Source organism: Perognathus longimembris, chromosome 17 (assembly GCF_023159225.1).
Source record: "Perognathus longimembris pacificus isolate PPM17 chromosome 17, ASM2315922v1, whole genome shotgun sequence".
NCBI lineage: Eukaryota > Metazoa > Chordata > Mammalia > Rodentia > Heteromyidae > Perognathus > Perognathus longimembris.
In genome coordinates, this window is record NC_063177.1 from 37511634 (window position 1) to 37530528 (window position 18895).

Below are 18895 nucleotides of genomic sequence, written 5' to 3' on the forward strand. Positions count from 1 at the left end.
CATGTATAATTTCCCTTTCAATTGAACTGGCAGCTCCCATTCAGAAATCTTTACCTAGAACTCTTGCATGGACAGAAGCAAACCAGAGAGAGCTTTAATGCAATTAGTATTCAGAACCATCATGAGCAGGACACACTGTGAAGCCAAGGCTGGTGTCTGACAGTGATCAAAAAATTGGGAGCTTGCCTGGGCAGAATGACCATAACGTTCCAGCCTAGTGTTTGTTTATTTATAGCCGATGTCCCCATAGCAAGAGCTTGGCAGAGAACTAACACTTGCTGGATACCAACCTCTAGGTGGAGCTGGATGTTCCTGTTAAACAGACCCCACACTGAGGAGAGACTCCCCCAGCTCTGTATATTCTGAGGGATGGTGTTCGTTTAAATAAATTTATGGGCCCTTAGAACCTGATTTTTTTTTTTGTAAATTCAGGATACACTTCCTAAGTGTATCAATACACTCTTTCTCGCAGCAAGATTTAACCTATTCTACTCTGAATAACTGTACCAACCCAGCTCTAACCCAGAAGGCTCCCAAGGCTGGCGGCCAGCGGCATGGTAAGCTGCACAAGTGGCCAGCCTGGGCCTGACCCTCCATCTGCTCTCTAATCCTCTCTGCTCGTCTTCAGATTGCACTCCTAAGTGCTCTCCAGACACAATACTGGACCAAAGAGCCTCTTGACCCAGGGAAGAAGAAATTACCAATTTTGCACAGCACTTGCTAGGTCACAGAGGTCTTTCATGTCTATTTCTCCCTCATTCTCATCAGCTCTACCTCCTCCTTGCCTTTCTCATCACTACTTACACATCTCAAGATTCTTCTGGTTTTTTTGTTTTGTTTTGTTTTTGTGGGGTCAGTCATGAGTCTTGAACTCTGGGCCCCAGACACTACTCCTGAGTTCTTCTTTTCAAGGCTAATGCTCTACCACTTTGAGCCATAGCACCACTTCTGGGTTTCTAGTGATTAACTGGAGATAAGAGTCTCATAGACTTTCCTGCTCAGGCTGGCTTTGAACTTCGATCCTCAGATCTCAGCCTCCTGAGTAGCTAGAATTACAGGCTTGAATCTCTAGCACCCAGCTAACATTTCTATTCATTCACTATCTCTATCTCCACACCTTCTCTTTCCTCTTCAGCCACTCCAATCACCTCTGTGAATCTTCTCATAAGGTCATCCACATCATCTTGAGATTAAACCCACTGGAACTCAAATGCGACCTAATTTGGCTTCTTAGCAGCTTCTGATACCATGAAAGGCACCCTCTTCCATACCCTTCTACCATGATATTCTAACTTAATCATGCCCAGAAACAATATAGCTGGCCAACAAGGGACTAAAATCTCTGAAACCTAAGCCAAAACCAATCTTTTTCCTCTTAGTTGTTTATCTCAGAGACTGTGTCACAGCAACAAAAACCCAACAGACATAGATATGCAACTACCAAACTAATAGCTCCGACCCAGACCTTTCTTTAAGTTGCACACGTAAATCCTAGATACCTACTGACTGTCCTTTCAGACAGCTCTCCAAGGCACCTTGAATTTAACAAGGCCAGAATCAAACATGCCATCTTCCCTCTCAACCCAATTCTAACCAGTCCTACCCTGCTTCTGTTGTCTCATGAACTCACGAGCCAGTTATCACTTTTGATTTCTTGCACTCTCCTCATGCAGTTAATCAGCAAATCCTCTTCATGTCATTCCCTAAAATGTCTTTGAATCTATCTTTGTGTCTGCTGTCACTTTCTAGGTTTATGCTAATATCACTTCTCATCTGAATTACTTTAGTAGCCTAAATCAAGTGTTTTAATAGGACAGAGATATACCCACTTATTTACACATTATCAATATTTGCTTCCAAAATGTATGGAATGAATAGAGGCTTCAGAGACATTATAGCCTACAAAGTTCAAAATATTTACTATCTGGTTCCTTACAAAATATAAAAAGTCAGCCTAGATGGTCTCCTGCCTTATGTTCTAAGTCCCTTAAACTAAAACTACTCCCAGAGGAGTTCTAAAATTAATTCCTAAGTTTCCAAAATTATTCTACAAAGTCTAGAAAATCTCTGTTAAAATCCTAAGGCTTTTAAAGGAACTTAACAAGTTTGATTCTAAAATCTGTCTGGAAAGTGACAAACAGACTGAAAACAGCCAAGAAATTTTTGAAAAATAAAACAACTAAGGAAAGATTTGCCTAATCAGAGTGGGGATGTAGCTCAGTGCTAGAACATCTGCCTAGCGTGTACAGGACCTGGGCTGGATCCCCAGTGCAACAAACAAAACAAATCAAAACAACTGTTAAAGTACGGGTGTAAAACATGGCTCTGAGATAGAACTAAAGTACCAAGAAACAGGTGTTGTCCATAAGAGAATTTAAGGTATGACAGATAATGGCCTTGTCAATAAAGACAGCTGAGTCCATTATCTATTTGGAAAATTAAATGAGCAAACTTGACTCCCTCATACAATGAACTCTAAATGGAATAAACAGAAATTTAAAAAAAAGAAAAGACAGAGTTTAGAGCAGATGTGGTTGTGAGTACCTGTAATTCCAGCATTTGAAAGGTAATTTGAATTCAGGGCCTTACACTGCTAGGCCTCCAGCCCTTGTGTGGGCTGGTGATAAGATGGTAAGGTCTCACTTCCCGCTTGGGCATAGGCCTGGACCAGAGTCCACCTACTTTAGGCTTCCCCTCCTAGCTATCATGACAGGCTAGTGCTACCACGCCTAGCTATCAGTTGAGAATGGGTCTTGAAAACTTTTCTGCCTGGGCTGGCCTTTAACTTCAAACTTCCCAATCTCAGCCTCAAGGACAGTTAGGATTCTAGGCATAAGCTACCAGCATCCAGCAAAAAAATCTAATTTCTGTTGGCAAAAAGTAGAGAATATATTTAGATTCTTGGAGCAGGGAATTCTTTAAGCAAGACAAAAGCCATTTAGGGAAAACAAAAAGTGCAAGACTGACAATGAAAGCAGTAAGAATTTCTGTGCTAAGGGTGCAACTCGATGGCAGTGCATGTTCAGTATATATGCGACCCCAAGTGTCATTCCTGGCCCCCACACCTGCCAAAAAAAAGGCACAAAAATGTCTACATAGTAGAGAACAAAATGATGAAGTTAAAACAGTGATAGAGTGCTGGGTGCCAGCACTGTGCCAGAGCTGTGGTGCTCACACCTATAATCCTAGGATCACAGTTCAAAGCCAGCTCAGGCAGGAAAGTCTGTGAGACTTATCTCCAATAAACTACCAAAAAGCTGGAAAAAGAGCTGTGACTCAAGTGGTACAGCACAAGTTGAGAAAAAAGAAGCTCAAGTACAGCACCCAGGCCCTGAGTTCAAGCCCAGGACCAGGGTGCACATGCCTGCACACATAGACATGCATGCAGACACACACTGACAGACAGACACACACACACACACACACACACACACACACACACACACAGAGCAGGCACTGAAACTCATATCCAATTAACCACCAAAAAACCTGGAAGTAGAGCTATGGCTCCAAGTGGTAGAGCACTAGCCTTGAGCAAAACATTGCTCAGGGACAGTACCCAGGCCTTGAATTTAAGCCCCACAACCACACACATATGCACGCACACACACACACACACACACACACACACACACACACACACACAAGTAAATACACAAATAGGTAAGGATTAAAAGACACAGAGCTAGAGATGTAGGGATGTATGTCAGTGGTACAGCATTTGCCAATTAAATTAAAAGACCAAGAGTTCGATCCCAACCAACTCAAATAAAAACAAGGCCAGGTGCCAGAGGCTCACACCTATAATCCTACCTACTCAGGAGGCTGAGATCTGAGGATTACCTTTCAAAGCCAGCCTGGGCAGCAAAGTATGGGAGACTCTTATCTCCCATTAACTATATAAAGTCCAGAAGTGGAACTGTGGCTCATGTAGTAGAGCACACTAGCCTTGAGCACAAAAACTCAGGAACAGTGTCTAGGTCATGAGTTCAAGCCCCAGAACCAGAACAAAAGAAAAAAAAGAGTTCTAGACTAGACTGGGCTACATAGCAAGTCCTTTAAAAAAATTTTTTTTTAAAGGAAGAGAGGGAAACAGGTAGAAAAAGCAGTAGGAGGGAGAAGAGAGAAGAGGAAGAGGAAGCAGAGGATAAACTACTGACATAATAAAAAGCAACCTAGGAAAATCCCGAAAACATTTATGCTAAATAAGAGCATGTATAAACTACGTAACTATGATTTCATTTCCATGAAGTACAAATGTAGATAGTATTTTTTGATACAAATTCTTTAGTAGCATTGGGGAAAAAAAAACAGAATAAAAGGGACAAAGGGGAATCATACGGAAAAGCTGAGATGTCCTTCCTGTACATTACTGTGGCTGTTGGTAACGAGAGTACACAAAACTGGTAGCACTCACTGACGTGAGCTTAGGATCTGGGCCTTCTAGAGTTAGGTATAGCTCCATTATATATATATTGCATATACACATTTCTTTTGTAAATAAATCCTATAACACTATTTCTCCAATTAAAAACCCCTCTAAGCGAGCCAGGTATGGTAGCACACAACTATAATAGAACCTGGGAAGATGAGGCAAGATCATTGTGAGTACAAGGCCAGCTTTGGCTACAAAACAAAACTCTTATAAAAAACAAAAACAAGCAAAGCCTTGAAGTAATTTGCTGGACACCAAACATAAAATCCAAGCTCCTGGGCATTAGCCATAGGTCCCTTACTACCTATCTATATTTCCTTACCGAGGAATTGAACCCAGGGCTTCATGCATGCTAGGCAAGAACTCTACTACTAGGCCAAACTCCTGGCCCTCACTTTCTTAAAGTACTAGCTTGGCAGATCTCAAGGTGGGGTTCAAAACCTCCTGAAGGCTCCCCTAGATTTTTTTAAAAAGCCTAGAAGGTCTAAAAAAAAAAAGAGGTTTGGGGTAGTAATGGAGAATGAACTCGAGGCTTTCCGCTTGTTAGGCAAGCACTCTAACAACTGAGCCATACACCCCCACCCCCTTCTTTTTTGCATTTAGTCTGTTTTTAAAGAAAAAGGTCTTGGGGGCTGGGAATATGGCCTAGTGGCAAGAGTGTTTGACTCGTATACATGAAGCCCTGGGTTCAATTTCCCAGCAACACATATATAGAAAATGGCCAGAAGTGGCACTGTGGCTCAAGTGGTAGAGTGCTAGCCTTGAGCAAAGAGAAGCCAGGGACAGTGCTCAGGCCCTGAGTCCAAGGCCCAAGACTGGCCAAAAAAAAAGAAAGAAAAGGTCTTAAGCCAGATTCTGGTGGCTCACGACTGTAATCCTAGCTACTTAGATGTAAGGAGCCTGGTTCCAAGACAGCTGGGACAGGAAAGTCTGTGAGACTTTTTGTTTGTTCTTGGCCAGTCCTGGGGCCTAGGCACTACCCCTGGGTTTCTTTTGCTCAAGGCTAGCATCTACCACTTGAGCCATAGTCCCACTTCTGGCTTTTTCTGTTTATATGGCACTGAGGAATCCAACTCGGGGCTTCATGAATGCTAGACAAGCACTCTACCACTAAGCCACATCCCCAGCCCCTGTGAGACTCATCTCTAATATAAACTACTCAGAAACGGCTGGAAGCGGTGCTGTGGCTCAAGTGGTAGAGTACTAGCCTTGAGGCAAAGAAACTCAGGGACAGGGACAGGCCCTGAATTCAAGCCCCAGGACTGCACACACACACACACACACACACACACACACACACAAAGGTTTTACACTTTTACTAGGAACAGCCCTAGATAGTGATACTCCTGTCTTTATTTCCCAAGGAGCAGAGATTCTAAACATGCACTGGCAGGCCGGCTAATACTATTTTTAAAATACTACTAAGGTGTTATTTTGTACTGCCATGCCTGGCCAAAACTATTTTTAAAATACTATTAAGATATTATTTACCTTTTCACTCTCATTTTCTCACACTTGTGCAGTGAATTCAATAATTAGAGGATAGTAAGCCCACCTCATTCACAAACTTCATCTGGTTTTAATCAAGCATGGTCAAAAAAATAGTGCCAGTTGCTCACGCCTGTAATCCTAGCTACTTAAGAGGCTGAGATCTAGAGGATCACAGTTCAAAACTAGCCCAGACTGGAAAGCCCAAGAGATTCCAACTTCAAAATAACCAGTAAAAAAAAAACTGGGCTGGTGGCTGGGAATATGGCCTAGTGGTAAAGTGCTCGCCTTGTATACATGAAGCCCTGGGTTCGATTCCTCAGCACCACATATATAGAAAAAGCCAGGAGTGGTACTGTGGCTCAAGTGCTAGAGTGCTGGCCTTGAGCAAAAAGAAGCCAGGGACAGTGCTCAGGTCCTGAGCTCAAGCCCCAGGACTGGCAAAAAACAAAAACAAAAACTGGGCTGGTGACAGTTCACTTAGGATAGCCCCCAGCCAAGTAAGCCAAGTAAGAGAATGGTCCCCAGTTCAAACTTCAGTACCAGCAAAAAATAATATAGTAGTAGTAGTAATAATAAATTTCTTTATTAAAAATCATAGGAAACTAAAAAATAAATACCTTAACAGCTTAGTGGAGCTGCTCAGTCCTTTCTATGTTCCCATCACTTGTGTTTAAATCATTGTGATCTGCTGTTTCCTTGCCTTTAATTTTGTGAAAATATACCCCCAAAATAAATGGTTAGCACAGTGCCAGTGGCTCATGCCTGTAACCCTCGCTACTCAGAAGGCTGACATCTGAAAATTGCAGTTGTTCAAAGCCAGCCGGAGCAAGAAAATCCATGAGACTCTTAGCTCCAATTTTCAGCAAAAAGCTGGAAGCGGAGCTGTACCTCAAGTGTTCAAGCATCAGCCTTGAAGCTCCAGGGACAGTGCCCAGACCTTAGGTCCAAGCCCTAGTACTGGCACCAAAAAAAAAAAAAAGGTGCCTAAAAAGCAAGACAACACAGCTATGGTAATCTTCCTAAGCCAAAAAGGGCACAGAATGTACTTAATTTAAGTAATAAAAAGAAATTTAAAGATTTGTTGAAAAACAGCATATGTTTAGCAAAAGTTGGGCAGCAATATGGGAAAAATGAATCCACCATCTGCAGAATTCGAAATAACTTGAGACAACATCTATTAATACTGCAATGATGTGTGTGACAATAAATTTTGTCACAACAATGGAGCCTACCCCATGCAGTTCCAAGTTATGGATCTCAGACCTGTTGTACATACAGTCAAGGTAAATTTGAGTTCGCCTTTTGTGTATATGCTAGTATTGGGGACTGACGGCAAGCACTCAAGCTCTGGCTCAGCATTTCAGTTCACAGTTGGCACTCTACCACTTGAGCCAGGCATTCACTTCTAGTTTTTTTGCTGGTTATTTGGAGATAACAGTCTTGTGGATTTGTCCGCCAAGACTACATCTAAACTGAGAGTGTCAGATCTCAGCCTCCTGAGTAGTAGGATTATAAGAATAATCCACCAATACATTTGGGTAACTTTGAAAAGTACTGAATCCTTCATTCTAAGCAATCATGGATTTTCCTCAATGGAGATCTTCTTGGAACCATATGCCCACAGATACTAAGGATTTACTGTAGCTGTATAACTCAGCAATGGATATTTTCCAAATGACCATTTCTTGATGTTCCAAAATCCTGCATGAGTAAAAGGTCCATTCAAAGTGCAAAAGAGTGCTGTGGGTATATGTATATCTTAGTGGCAGGGTGATCACCTGGCCATGTGCAAGGCCTGGGGGTTGATCTCCTGCACCATGGGGCACTGAATGAGGTAGGCCAAGGGTTTGTTTCAAGTTCCCATACTGGGGCTTGATATCAGGACCTGGTGCTCTTGCAAAAGGCTCTTAGCTTTTCTGCTCAAGGATGACACCCTATCATTGAGCTATACCTCCACTTCCAGCTTTTTGCTAGTTGGAGACAAAAGAGTCTCTTAGATTTGTCTACTCAGACTTTAAACCTTCATCCTCATATCTCAGCCTCCTGAGTAGCAAGGTTCCAGGCATGAGCCACCAGCACCCAACTTGGGACCAGTGGATTTAATTTTTTTTTTTTTTTTTTTTGCCAGTCCTAAGGCTTGAACTTGGGGCTTGGTTGCTGTCTATGAAGCTAGTGCTCTACCACTTGAGCCACAGCTCCACTTCTGGCTTTATTTATTTATTATTATTTTTTTTTTTTTTGGCCTGTCTTGGGGCTTGGACTCAGGGCCTCAGCACTGTCCCTGGCTTCTTTTTGCTCAAGGCTAGCACTCTGCCACTTGAGCCACAGCGCCACTTCTGGCCATTTTCTGTATATGTGGTGCTGGGGAATCGAACCCAGGGCCTCATGTATATGAGGCAAGCACTCTTGCCACTAGGCCATATCCCCAGCCTCTGGCTTTATTTTGAGTAGTTTATTGGAGATAAGAGAGCTGCTTGGGCTGGCTTCAAACCACAATCCTCATATTTGTCTTCTGAGTAGCTAGGATTACAGTGTGAGCCACTAGGGCATGGCAGGACTGATGGATTTTAATATAATCAAGTGCAACATATTAATTGAACTGGCCCAGTGGCTCATGAGTGGAATTCTAGCAACTCGGGAGATTAGAAGGACTGTAGTTCAAGGCTAGCTCAGGCAAAAAGCTTATAAGACCTTATCTCAACCAACGAAACACTGATTATATGGTTTATGTCTGTAATCTCAGTGACACAGGAAGTATAAATAGGAGACCCAGTCTAGGCCAGCCTGGACACAAACTGGAGATATTACTTAAAAAAATAACTAAGGGGGCTGGGAATGTGGCTTAGTGGTAAAGTGCTTGCCTAGCATGCACAAAGCCCTGGGTTTGATTCCTCAACACCACATAAACAGAAAAAGCTGGAAGTGTCGCTGTGGTTCAAGAGGTAGAATGTTAGCCTTGAGCAAAAAGAAGCCAGGGACAGTGCACAGGCCCTGAGTCCAAGCTCCAGGACTGACAAAATAACAACACCAACAACAACTAAGCCAGGCACCGGTGGTTCACACCTGTAACCCTAGCTACTTAGGAGGCTGAGATCTGAAGATCCTGGTTCAAAGCCAGCCTGGACAGGAAAGTCAATGAGACTCTTATCTCCAGTTAACCACCAGAAAACTAGAAGTGGTGCTGTGGCTCAAGTGATAGAGAGCTGAAGAGCTCAGTGACAGTACCCACTCCCAGAGTTTAAGCCCCACTATCAATTAACTAAATAAATAAAAGCTCTGTGTGTGTGTGTGTGTGTGTGTGTGTGTGTGCGCGCAGCTCAAGTGGCAAAGTATTCTCCTAGCAAGTAAAAGGTCCAGAGTTCAAACTCCAGAATCCCTCCTGAAAAAATAAAAGATTCATTGAAGTCACATTACCTGTTAATTTTTTTTTTTTGGGTGGCCAGTCCAGGGGGTCTTGCCCCTGGCTTCTTTTTGCTCAAGGTGAGCACTCTACCACTTGGGCCACAGCACCACTTCTGGCTTTTTCTGTTTATGTGGTGCTAAAGAATTGAACCCAGGGCTTCATACATGCTAGGCAAGCAGTCTACCACTAGGCCACATTCCCAGCCCATACCTGTCAAATTTTAATAAAATATTAAGTAATATTGCTACCTGAGCAGGGTGACAGTGGTTCGCACCTGAAATCCTAACTATTCAGGAGGTTGAGATCTGAGGATCAAGGTTCAAAGCCAGCCCAAGCAAGAAATTCTATAAGACTCTTTTTTTTTTTTTGCCAGTCCTGGGCTTGGACTCAGGGCCTGAACACTGTCCCTGGCTTCTTTTTTGCTCAAGGCTAGCACTCTACCACTTGAGCCACAGCGCCACTTCTGGCCATTTTCTGTATATGTGGTGCTGAGGAATCGAACCGAGGGCTTCATGCATACAAGGCAAGCGCTCTTGCCACTAGGCCATATCCCCAGCCCCTCTATAAGACTCTTATCTCTAATAAATCACCAAAAGCTAGAAGTGGGGCTGTGGCTCAAATAGTAGAGCAATAGCTTTGAACAAAAAAGCTCAGGGACAGCACTCAGGCCCTGGTTCAAGCCCTAGGACCAGCACACACACATGCTGCTACTACTACTACTAATAATAATAATGTTATCTGAAAAGCTTATTAAAATACTTCTCTGGTACTGGGATGTAGCTCAGTGGCAAAGTGCTTCCCTAGCAAGTGCAACATCCTGGGTTTGATCCCCAGTACCAAAAAAAAAAAAAAAAAGACAAAGGGGGAAAAAGAAAAACAGTTAAAAGGAAAAATAAGACAACAAAAAAAATACTTCTCTGTTTTCAAAGTAAACATCAGGACAGGTGCCAGTCTGAGATTTTTATCTCCAATTAACCACAAAAAAATAAAATCTGATGTGTAAGGTCAGATTTTCTTCATGTATTTCAAGTAGAATAAGAGCCTATTGCAATAATTGAATGCAGAAGCAGGTGTGAGATTCAACTCTCTTCTGCTAAGCAAAACATTAAAGATATTTATAGAAAAGCAAAAGAGGGTTGGGAATATGGCCTAGTGGCAAGAGTGCTTGCCTTGTATACATGAGGCCCTGAGTTCGATTCCCCAGCACCACATATACCGAAAGCGGCCAGAAGTGGCTTTGTGGCTCAAGTGGCAGAGTGCTAGCCTTGAGCAAAAAAGAAGCCAGGGACAGTGCTCAGGCCCTGAGTTCAAGGCCCAGGACTGGCAAAAAAAAAAAAAAGCAAAAGATTAACTTTTTTTGTTTTGGAAAACATGTTTTCATTATGCTGTTACTTATATCCAAGTACAATGAATTATTTTAAATTAGCTCAGATTTTTTTTTTTTTTTTTTTTTTTTTTTTTTTTTTTTTTTTTTTGCCAGTCCTGGGCCTTGAACTCGGCCTGAGCACTGTCCCTGGCTTCTTTTTTGCTCAAGGCTAGCACTCTGCCACTTGAGCCACAGCGCCACTTATGGCCGTTTCCTATATATGTGGTGCTGGGGAATTGAACCCAGGGCTTTATGTATATGAGGCAAGCACTCTTGCCACTAGGCCATATTCCCAGCCCTAGCTCAGATATTTCTTAAATCCCTCTGTTCTAATTTCTATGGCAGATATTAATTTCTATGGATAACTATAATACACATAAACAAAAGCTGTCTATGAAAATCTATAATGTTTCTCTAGCCACACCAAATTGTCATCAGTTCTTTTTGTGGTGCTGAGGATCAAATCCAGAACCTACTGAATGCTAAGCAAACTCACTACTACTGGGCTACTTATTTTCAGTACTTCAACACAACATGACTTCTGCCTCCTAATCTTTGCATTTGCTTTTGCATACTCTCATTCATCTGCCTGGCTAACTCCTACTCAACAGTCAGGTCTTGATTTAAACACCACTTACTTCCTCTAGAAAGCCTTCCCCGACTACACTGACAACTTGAGATGTCCCCTTCCTGTACTCCTATAATAGCACCTGTAATTCATCCTAATGTTTATCATAAATCCATCCTGTTATTGATTGTTTATAGTCTGCATTATCCACCATATTCTTTGTGTAATGAAATCAGGTCCAGCTCACAGCTGTCTCCAGGGCTTAACACTGCCTGACACATACAAACATTTGTAAACACTTATGAATAGAACAAGTTAAGCGAACAGAATAATCATCACAACAAATGAAATACCATATTTCATATTTCATACACACACACACAAAACCCTATAGTTCAGAGAGGTGATCCAGAGAAGGTGTAAACTGGCAAGTGCACTTCAAGTATAAATTGCAAATTGTCAAGTTCGGAATCCTTTTTTTCTTTTTTTTTGGTGCTGTTACGGGGCTTGAGCTCAAAGCCTCATACTTTTGCTTAGTATTTTCACTCAAAGCAAGTGCTCTACCACTTGAGCGCCTCCACATTTGGCCTTTTGCTGGTTAATTGGAAATACGCATCTGCTCAAGCTGGTTTTGTTTTGTTTTGTTTTTTTGCCAGTCCTGAGGGCTTGGGACTCAGGGCCTGAGCGCTGTCCCTGGCTTCTTTTTGCTCAAGGCTAGCACTCTACCTCTTGAGTCACAGCGCCACTTCTGGCTCTCTGTTTATGTGGTGTTGAGAAATCAAACCCAGGGCTTCATGCATGCTAGGCAAGCACTCTACCACTAAGCCACATTCTCTGCCCTCAAGCTGGTTTTGAACTGCCATTCTCAGATCTTGAGAAGCTTACAGATGTGAGCCAATGGCACCCAGCTCAAAATCCTCTCTCTCTTTTACTTTTTGAGGGGTGGGGGGGTGATGTCGCATAGTTTACCTGGGAACTAATGGCATACTTCAGGTAAGAAAGGATAAGAGGATTGGGGGAAGGTCCAATCATAGCCTGCTCCAGTAGTGCTTCTGCAAAGGCAAATAACAAAATAAGGCTGAGTAGTTACAACTTTCCTGGGAATATCCCTCCCATACCTTCCTTCCCATTTCACTGGAGACCTGCCAGGTTGAGAATGTCCCAGGTGGCTCCTTTGGGAAAGAATTTCTTCATGTTGATTGCCCATTGGTAGTCGCTCCATCGCTCCTTCCAAGCTTGCAAAATGGCTTGTTTCAAGTTCACCACCTTCATGATTTCACTCTGAGGAGGCCAGGCTGGTGGCCGCCAGCTTTGAGATGTGGAAAAATGGGAGTTAGAGAAAAGATGAGGGTCTGGGGAGGGATGGAGGGAGGAGGGGGGAACAAGGAAGGCGGAGCTATAAAGACTGGAGATTAGGGAAGATAAGCAGAGCAGAGAAACTAGATGGGGCGGGCGGGGGGCGGGGGAGAATGAGGTGGGAGGGGACGTCGAGACCCTCCTGGGGCCTCTCCTCCGTTGCCATTCTTCTGGCACTGACTAGACGCGCCTGACCCGCTAACACCAACACCGAAGGGGGCAGGAAGGAGTTAAGCCAGCCCCGCTGCCTAATTGCGCCCTCGGTGCTAGCTGCGTTCCGCACCCACGGCCGCCCCCCGATCCATATTTCCACCCCCTAAACACACACATTTCCTGTGCCTCCTCCAAACCTGAAACTCTTAATTCTTCTCCTTTCATTCACCACCTCCTCAAATTTGAGCCTACCGGACAATCAACTTCTACATCTCCGGCTGCGCCATCTTGGCACCTATCAAGGAACTCGCTTTCTATTGGCTAGAGCTAAAACACATCTGCCAATAAAAATGCAGGGGGAGAAAGGCCGTAGTGTCTTCTGGGAAATGTAGTTCCTTAAGCTGGAGCCGCGTTTGAGCGAGAGAGCTTGTGAATCCTATTGGTCTAGCAAGGAACCAAAAGCTCAGGGTCTGGGAAAGGTGTTAGTCAGGTGTCACCCGACGACGTCGCCGTCGACTGCCGCTTGTTTAAATATATTTCCCTTATCCTCGTGTTAGAAGGCACAGCAAAGGATGTGGTATGCTTTCCAGCCCTCTCCCTCCACCACCCCCCCTTTTTTTGTGTCTTCAAAGCCTGCCACCCTTGTTCCTATTTTCCATACTTGTGTTAAGGAAGTGACATTGAGGTACCATTGATTGCAACGTATCGTCACCCCATTCTCCTTCATTTGACTATTCTCATAGAATATAATGACTCTGCATATTGATAAGGAGGAATCTGAGGTTAAGGCTATCAAAACAGCAAGGTTTTAACTCTAAGAAACTCTTCACCATTGCCTAGAGAGAAATGATAACTGAATTTAATGCGGTATTGTAGTTGAGTTCCAGGAACAGAAACAGAATATTTGATTTTTTTTTAAATTAAGAAGCTGGGCTCCCGTGGCTCACTTCTAGAATCCTAGCTACTCAGAAGGTTGAGATCTGAAAATCTTGGTTCAAAGCCAACCCAGGCAGGAAAGTCCCTGAGATTCTTATCTCCAGTTAACCAGTAAAAACCTGAAAGTCGTGCTGTGGCTCCAATGATAGCACAGAGACCAAGTTTAACCCCAAGACTAGCACATACAAACACATAAATACACACACACACACACACACACACACACGCATACATGCCACTATGCCAGGTCACTGTCTGAATGAAAATTAGGATGAATCTGAGAGATCTCCACTTTGGGCTCTGGAAGTGGCCTTGCAGCTGTTAGGGAAGAGAATAACAGGTTCCGGGGTACTTTGAGCAAAGTTTAAACGGAGAGACAAGGACTGCTATCTGAAGCTAAGAATGTGGCTTGAAGAAATCCAAATTGCATCCTTCTAAGACGTGTATGGCTCTGCTGTCTCTTCAAACTTTCAGCCCCCTCCATTCTGTCCCCTTGGTGCCTGTCCAAGTGCCACCACCGGGGAAACAGTATTTATACATGATGACTGACAAATGTCTGTCACCAAAGTACCCAAGCAGAAGGAAGGAGAACTCAGAGTCCTCATGCGAAACCTCCAGGCTTCCTCAACCACACACAAGCTTATACTTGCCATTGCCACTAACTCTGCTTCTCCACAGTCTCTTACCTAGCTAGCTTTGCCCTTCATTCCACCTGCTCCACACCTCCTCCTATTCATTTTCTATTACAGCAGCCCAAGACCTCCTCCCACATATACTTTATGCCATTTCTGGATCCTGCAGCTCTTTTCCTATCCTTCATAGCCCAAACTAGCCCTCTTGGAGAGAAGCTGTCAGCTTTGTGACTGCTTCTTACAGGGTTAGTGAGTGCTGGTTGGAGCAGTCCACATGGGAGTGGAAACTATTTAGGCTCCGAGGATGGCAACACTCTGAGCTCAAGCCAGCTCCTCTGACAAAAAAGCCTAGCAGATTTCTAGAGGAGGTGACTCCCCCATTTCATAGTGACAGAGAGGCAGCTCTTGGAATCAAGCCATCTGTCTTACACACACACACACACACACACACACACACACACACACACAGTTTAAGAAAAAGTAATGAGTCCAAAACCCAGAAACCCTTAGATCACTGATAAGCATAAAAGCCTAGGGCATTTCAGCTTTCCTTCTCTCCAGAGAGAAACTGAGTTATGTAAGTGGGACGTTTCTCTCTGGAAACTTGCGTGGGCAGCCCACTATGAGAAGAGGCGCACGGGAAGAGTCGCACTCACTCACTCACACATAGTGGGCTTCAAACCAGTTTCATTCTCTTAGCAGTTCAAAAATCAAAATCCTGCTTTCTGCTTTACCTGGAGAAGAGGCTGGTCAGGAGGAGGGTCCCAGGGTGACGAAGCCTCGTAGACAGGCCCTGGGGCCCCGGCACTCTGCCTCTGTCTTCAGCCCCTCCAGGAGAGTGAAAAGCTAAGTTTGTTTTTATTTTTGTTTATTTAGGCTTTTGAGACAGGTTGCACTATATGCCCAGATTGGCCTCAAACTCATGATCCTCCTGCTTCCAGGTTCCATATGCTGGGATTACAAGTGTGAGCCACCATACTGGGCTGAAGGGGCAGAATGTGAACCAAATCTCAGAATAGTTTCTTCTCTAACACCCTAGAGATTGTTTCCCTCTCCCAGTAGATGTACCAGCTCTATCTTCAGGCCAAGAAAGCTCAAAATGCCATTCTATTTTTACTTTTTTTTGCCAGTCCTGGGCCTTGAACTCAGGGCTTGAGCACTGTCCCTGGCTTCTTTTTACTCAAGGGTAGCACTTTGCCACTTGAGTCACAGCGCCTCTTCTGGCTGTTTTCTATATAAGTGGGGCTGGGGAATCAAACCTAGGACTTCATGTATACGAGACAAGCACTCTTGCCACTAGGCCATATTCCCAGCCCAGCCATTCTATTTTATACTCTCAAACTCACCAACTTCCCCATCCTCTCCTCTAACTGGAAGGGGAGGACTGAAAGGATGTAAGCCCCAAACTCCGATGATTAAGAAGACCTCCCTCGGGCTGGAAATGTGGCTTAGTGGTAGAGTGCTTGCTTAGCATGCATGAAGCCCTGGGTTCGATTCCTCAGTACCATATATACAGAAAAAGCCAGAAGTGGCGCTGTGATCCAAGTGGTGGAGTGGTTAGCATTGAGCAAAAGAAGCTCAGGGACAGCCGGGCACTGGTGGCTCATGCCTGTAATCCTAGCTACTCCACAGGATGAGATCTGAAGATCATGGTTCAAAGCCAGTCCAGGCAGGAAAGTTGTGAAACTCTTATCTCCAATGAACCACCAGAAAACTAGAAGTGGTGCTGAGGTAGATCACTAGCCTTGAGCTGAAGCGCTCAGGGAGGGTGCCTGAGCCCTGAGTTCAAGGCCCAGGACTGGAGAAGGAAAAGGAGGAGAAGGAGAAGGAGAATGCTAGTCTTTGAGTACAAAAGCTAAGGGATGGGGCTGGGAATGTGGCTTAACGGTAGAGTGCCTGCCTAGCATAGAGGAAGCCCTGGGTCCCATTCCTTAGTACTACATACACAGAAGAAAACAGAAGTGGCACTGTAGCTCAAGTGGTAGAGTGCTTGAGCAAAAAGAAGCTCAGGGACAGTGCTCTGAGTTCAAGTCCCAGGACTGGCAGAAAGAAAGAGAGGGAGGAAAGGAGGGAGGGAGGGAGGGAGGGAAGAAGGAAGGAAGGAAGGAAGGAAGGAAGGAAGGAAGGAAGGAAGGAAGGGTTGTACATCCCTAGCCATTTGGGAAAATAGGAGACAGGCTTTTTGCCAACCAGTCCCAATGGCTGGGGCCTCAGAGCACCCCCAATAATTAAGGCTGCGTTTTCAGAGCCAGTGAGTGCTGCTGGGTATTTCATCACTTGCTGACATCACCCCAAGCCTAAGAGGTCAAGATGAGATGGTAGGAGGCAGGGAGTTGTAGAACACATGCTAAGTTCTAAGCCCTGAGTTTGACCCCTAGGACTAAGTAAAGAAATAAAAGATAGGGAGGGGGATTATTGAGGCCCAGGCCATATAGTAAGGCTAGCAGAGGGGCCTGTCTTGCTTCCCCAAACCCCTAAGATATAGAACGCTTCCTAGAAGAAATGGAGGGTGCTGTATAGATCTTAGCTGCTATAAGAGGGGAAACCTCTTTGGAAACAGATTCCTTGGTTTCTAGGGGTGGAAACCTCAAGAAATCTTGGGGGCGCCTCCTAGCAACAGCCTGGGAGGAAGGCAAGGAAAAGAGGAAAGGAGGGGCCTGGGTACCAACTGCTCCAATGGAAGCCCAGACAGCAGACTATTCCTGCCGCTTCCTTGGCAACCCAAATCCAAGATGGAGGGGAGGGGACTGGCAGACAGTCTCCTAACCATCTCGTTCATGCTCCACCTTCAGGCTTTCTGCATAGATGCAGAAGTGGGGGTTCCTGCAGAAGCAGGGGGGATAAGAATCTGAGTATGGGGGGGGGGTTCATGGGAAGGATGGAACAGGAACTGGGATGAACTGAATCTCAGAAGAGCTAGAAGCTTCAAGGAACAGGTGGGCAGGGTAAGCGGGTAGGAAGAAGAATGTTGCAACCCAGAGATAGAGGCTTGTAAGCGCAGAACTGGGCTGCAGCCTGGCATCTGGTGAAGTGTCATCTCTGAAGGCAATATGCTATTCACTTTGCCCTTGCCCAGGTAGGTCATTCACCTGTATTAGGAACCCAGGAGAGAGGGAGATGGGAATGGTGAACCCTTATCTTTGAATTCAAAGAGCCCCATTCTGCCTCTGATGGGGTAGTTGAAGGTAAAACACAAGGCATTTCATTTTCTGGCTCTGGGTCTACGATTTCACTTTTGGAGAGTGTCTAAGATTTCAGAAAGTCTCCACCTTGTATCAAAAAGCACTGGCCTTGCATCAAAGACATATTTGGTGAAGAAAGACAGAATGGCTGGGCGTGGCGGCACACCTCTTTAATCCCAGCACTCAGGAGTCTGGGGCAGGAGAATCATGAATTTGAGGCAGCATAGGCTACATAACAGACCTTATTTTAAAAAAGAACGAAAAGAAAAGCATTAGAGAAGAGGCAAAAATGGGCTGGGGATATAGCCTAGTGGCAAGAGTGCCTGCCTCGGATACACGAGGCCCTAGGTTCGATTCCCCAGCACCACATATACAGAAAACGGCCAGAAGCGGCGCTGTGGCTCAAGTGGTGGAGTGCTAGCCTTGAGCGGGAAGAAGCCAGGGACAGTGCTCAGGCCCTGAGTCCAAGGCCCAGGACTGGCAAAAAAAAAAAAAAAAAGAAAAGAAAAGAAAAAGAGAAGAGGCAAAAGACAAAAGGAGATCTGGGAACGTGGCTTAGTGGTAGAGTGCATGCATGAAGACCTGGGTTCAATTCCTCAGTACCCAATAGACAAAAGCTGGAAGTGGCGCTGAGGCTCAAGTGGTAGAGTGCTAGCCTTGAGCAAAAGCAGCCCAGGGACAATGCCCAGGACCTGAGTTTGAGCCCCAGGACTAACAACAACAACAACAAAAAAAAGGGTATCATCTTCATTTTCTAGTTCTGTCTGGTCTAGGCAGAATACAACTGTGTATCTCATGCACTGGGTTGGGTTGGTTTCCCAACTCCTCAGGTCCAAGGAACTATTTTCCATAGAGAGTAGAACACATGCTCCAAGTAGGGCATGATCGCGGCGGCCTTGCTCCCCAGGGTTTCTCAGCCAAACCTGATCACTGATGAGGTGGCATCAACTGGCAGACAGCCACACTCAGTGCACCTCCCAGTCCATGCAGCACTGACTACGCTGCAGCTGTTGCATGTTCACTGCGAGCCCAGACTGAACACAGGCTGGTTCACTTACTGCGTGCTGACTCTGCACACTGCAGCCTCAATTTCCCACTGCAGCTGCCAGGGCACACTGCATACTTCCACCCATTGCATATCCACCACCATCTCCTATTGCATTCTGTGCCCCGAGGATTTCCTTCCAGCAGCCTTCTCAGCAACCTCTGTGCTCCACGAAGCGGCTGGGCCCTCCAAGTATGCACTGCAAACCTGTAAATTGCCCTGCAAGAGAAGTGGCTCCATGGGAGCCGAGGATGCTTACTTAGGCGGATGAAGGGCAGCCCAACTGACATAGGCTGTTTTGGTGAGCATCTCACTCAGCACATGATTC

At 44.9% G+C, this 18895-nt stretch overlaps 1 protein-coding gene across 8 annotated transcripts in view; it reads right to left on the reverse strand.

Moving 5' to 3' along the window:
• Med24 (mediator complex subunit 24) overlaps window positions 1-18895 on the reverse strand; it is a 37528-nt gene that overhangs the window by 16739 nt on the left and 1894 nt on the right. Inside the window, exons 1-3 of one of the 8 annotated variants that reach the window (XM_048366657.1) lie at window positions 12970-13065; window positions 12410-12572; window positions 12233-12315 (exon numbers count right to left, since the gene is read on the reverse strand). In XM_048366657.1, coding sequence (XP_048222614.1) covers window positions 12233-12315; window positions 12410-12485 — 159 coding nt within the window. In that variant the 5' untranslated portion in view covers window positions 12486-12572; window positions 12970-13065. Of the gene's footprint in view, window positions 1-12232; window positions 12316-12381; window positions 12573-12947; window positions 13066-18895 lie in introns of those variants that run through there. The other 7 variants (XM_048366654.1, XM_048366653.1, XM_048366656.1 and 4 more) reach the window with 7 other exon arrangements.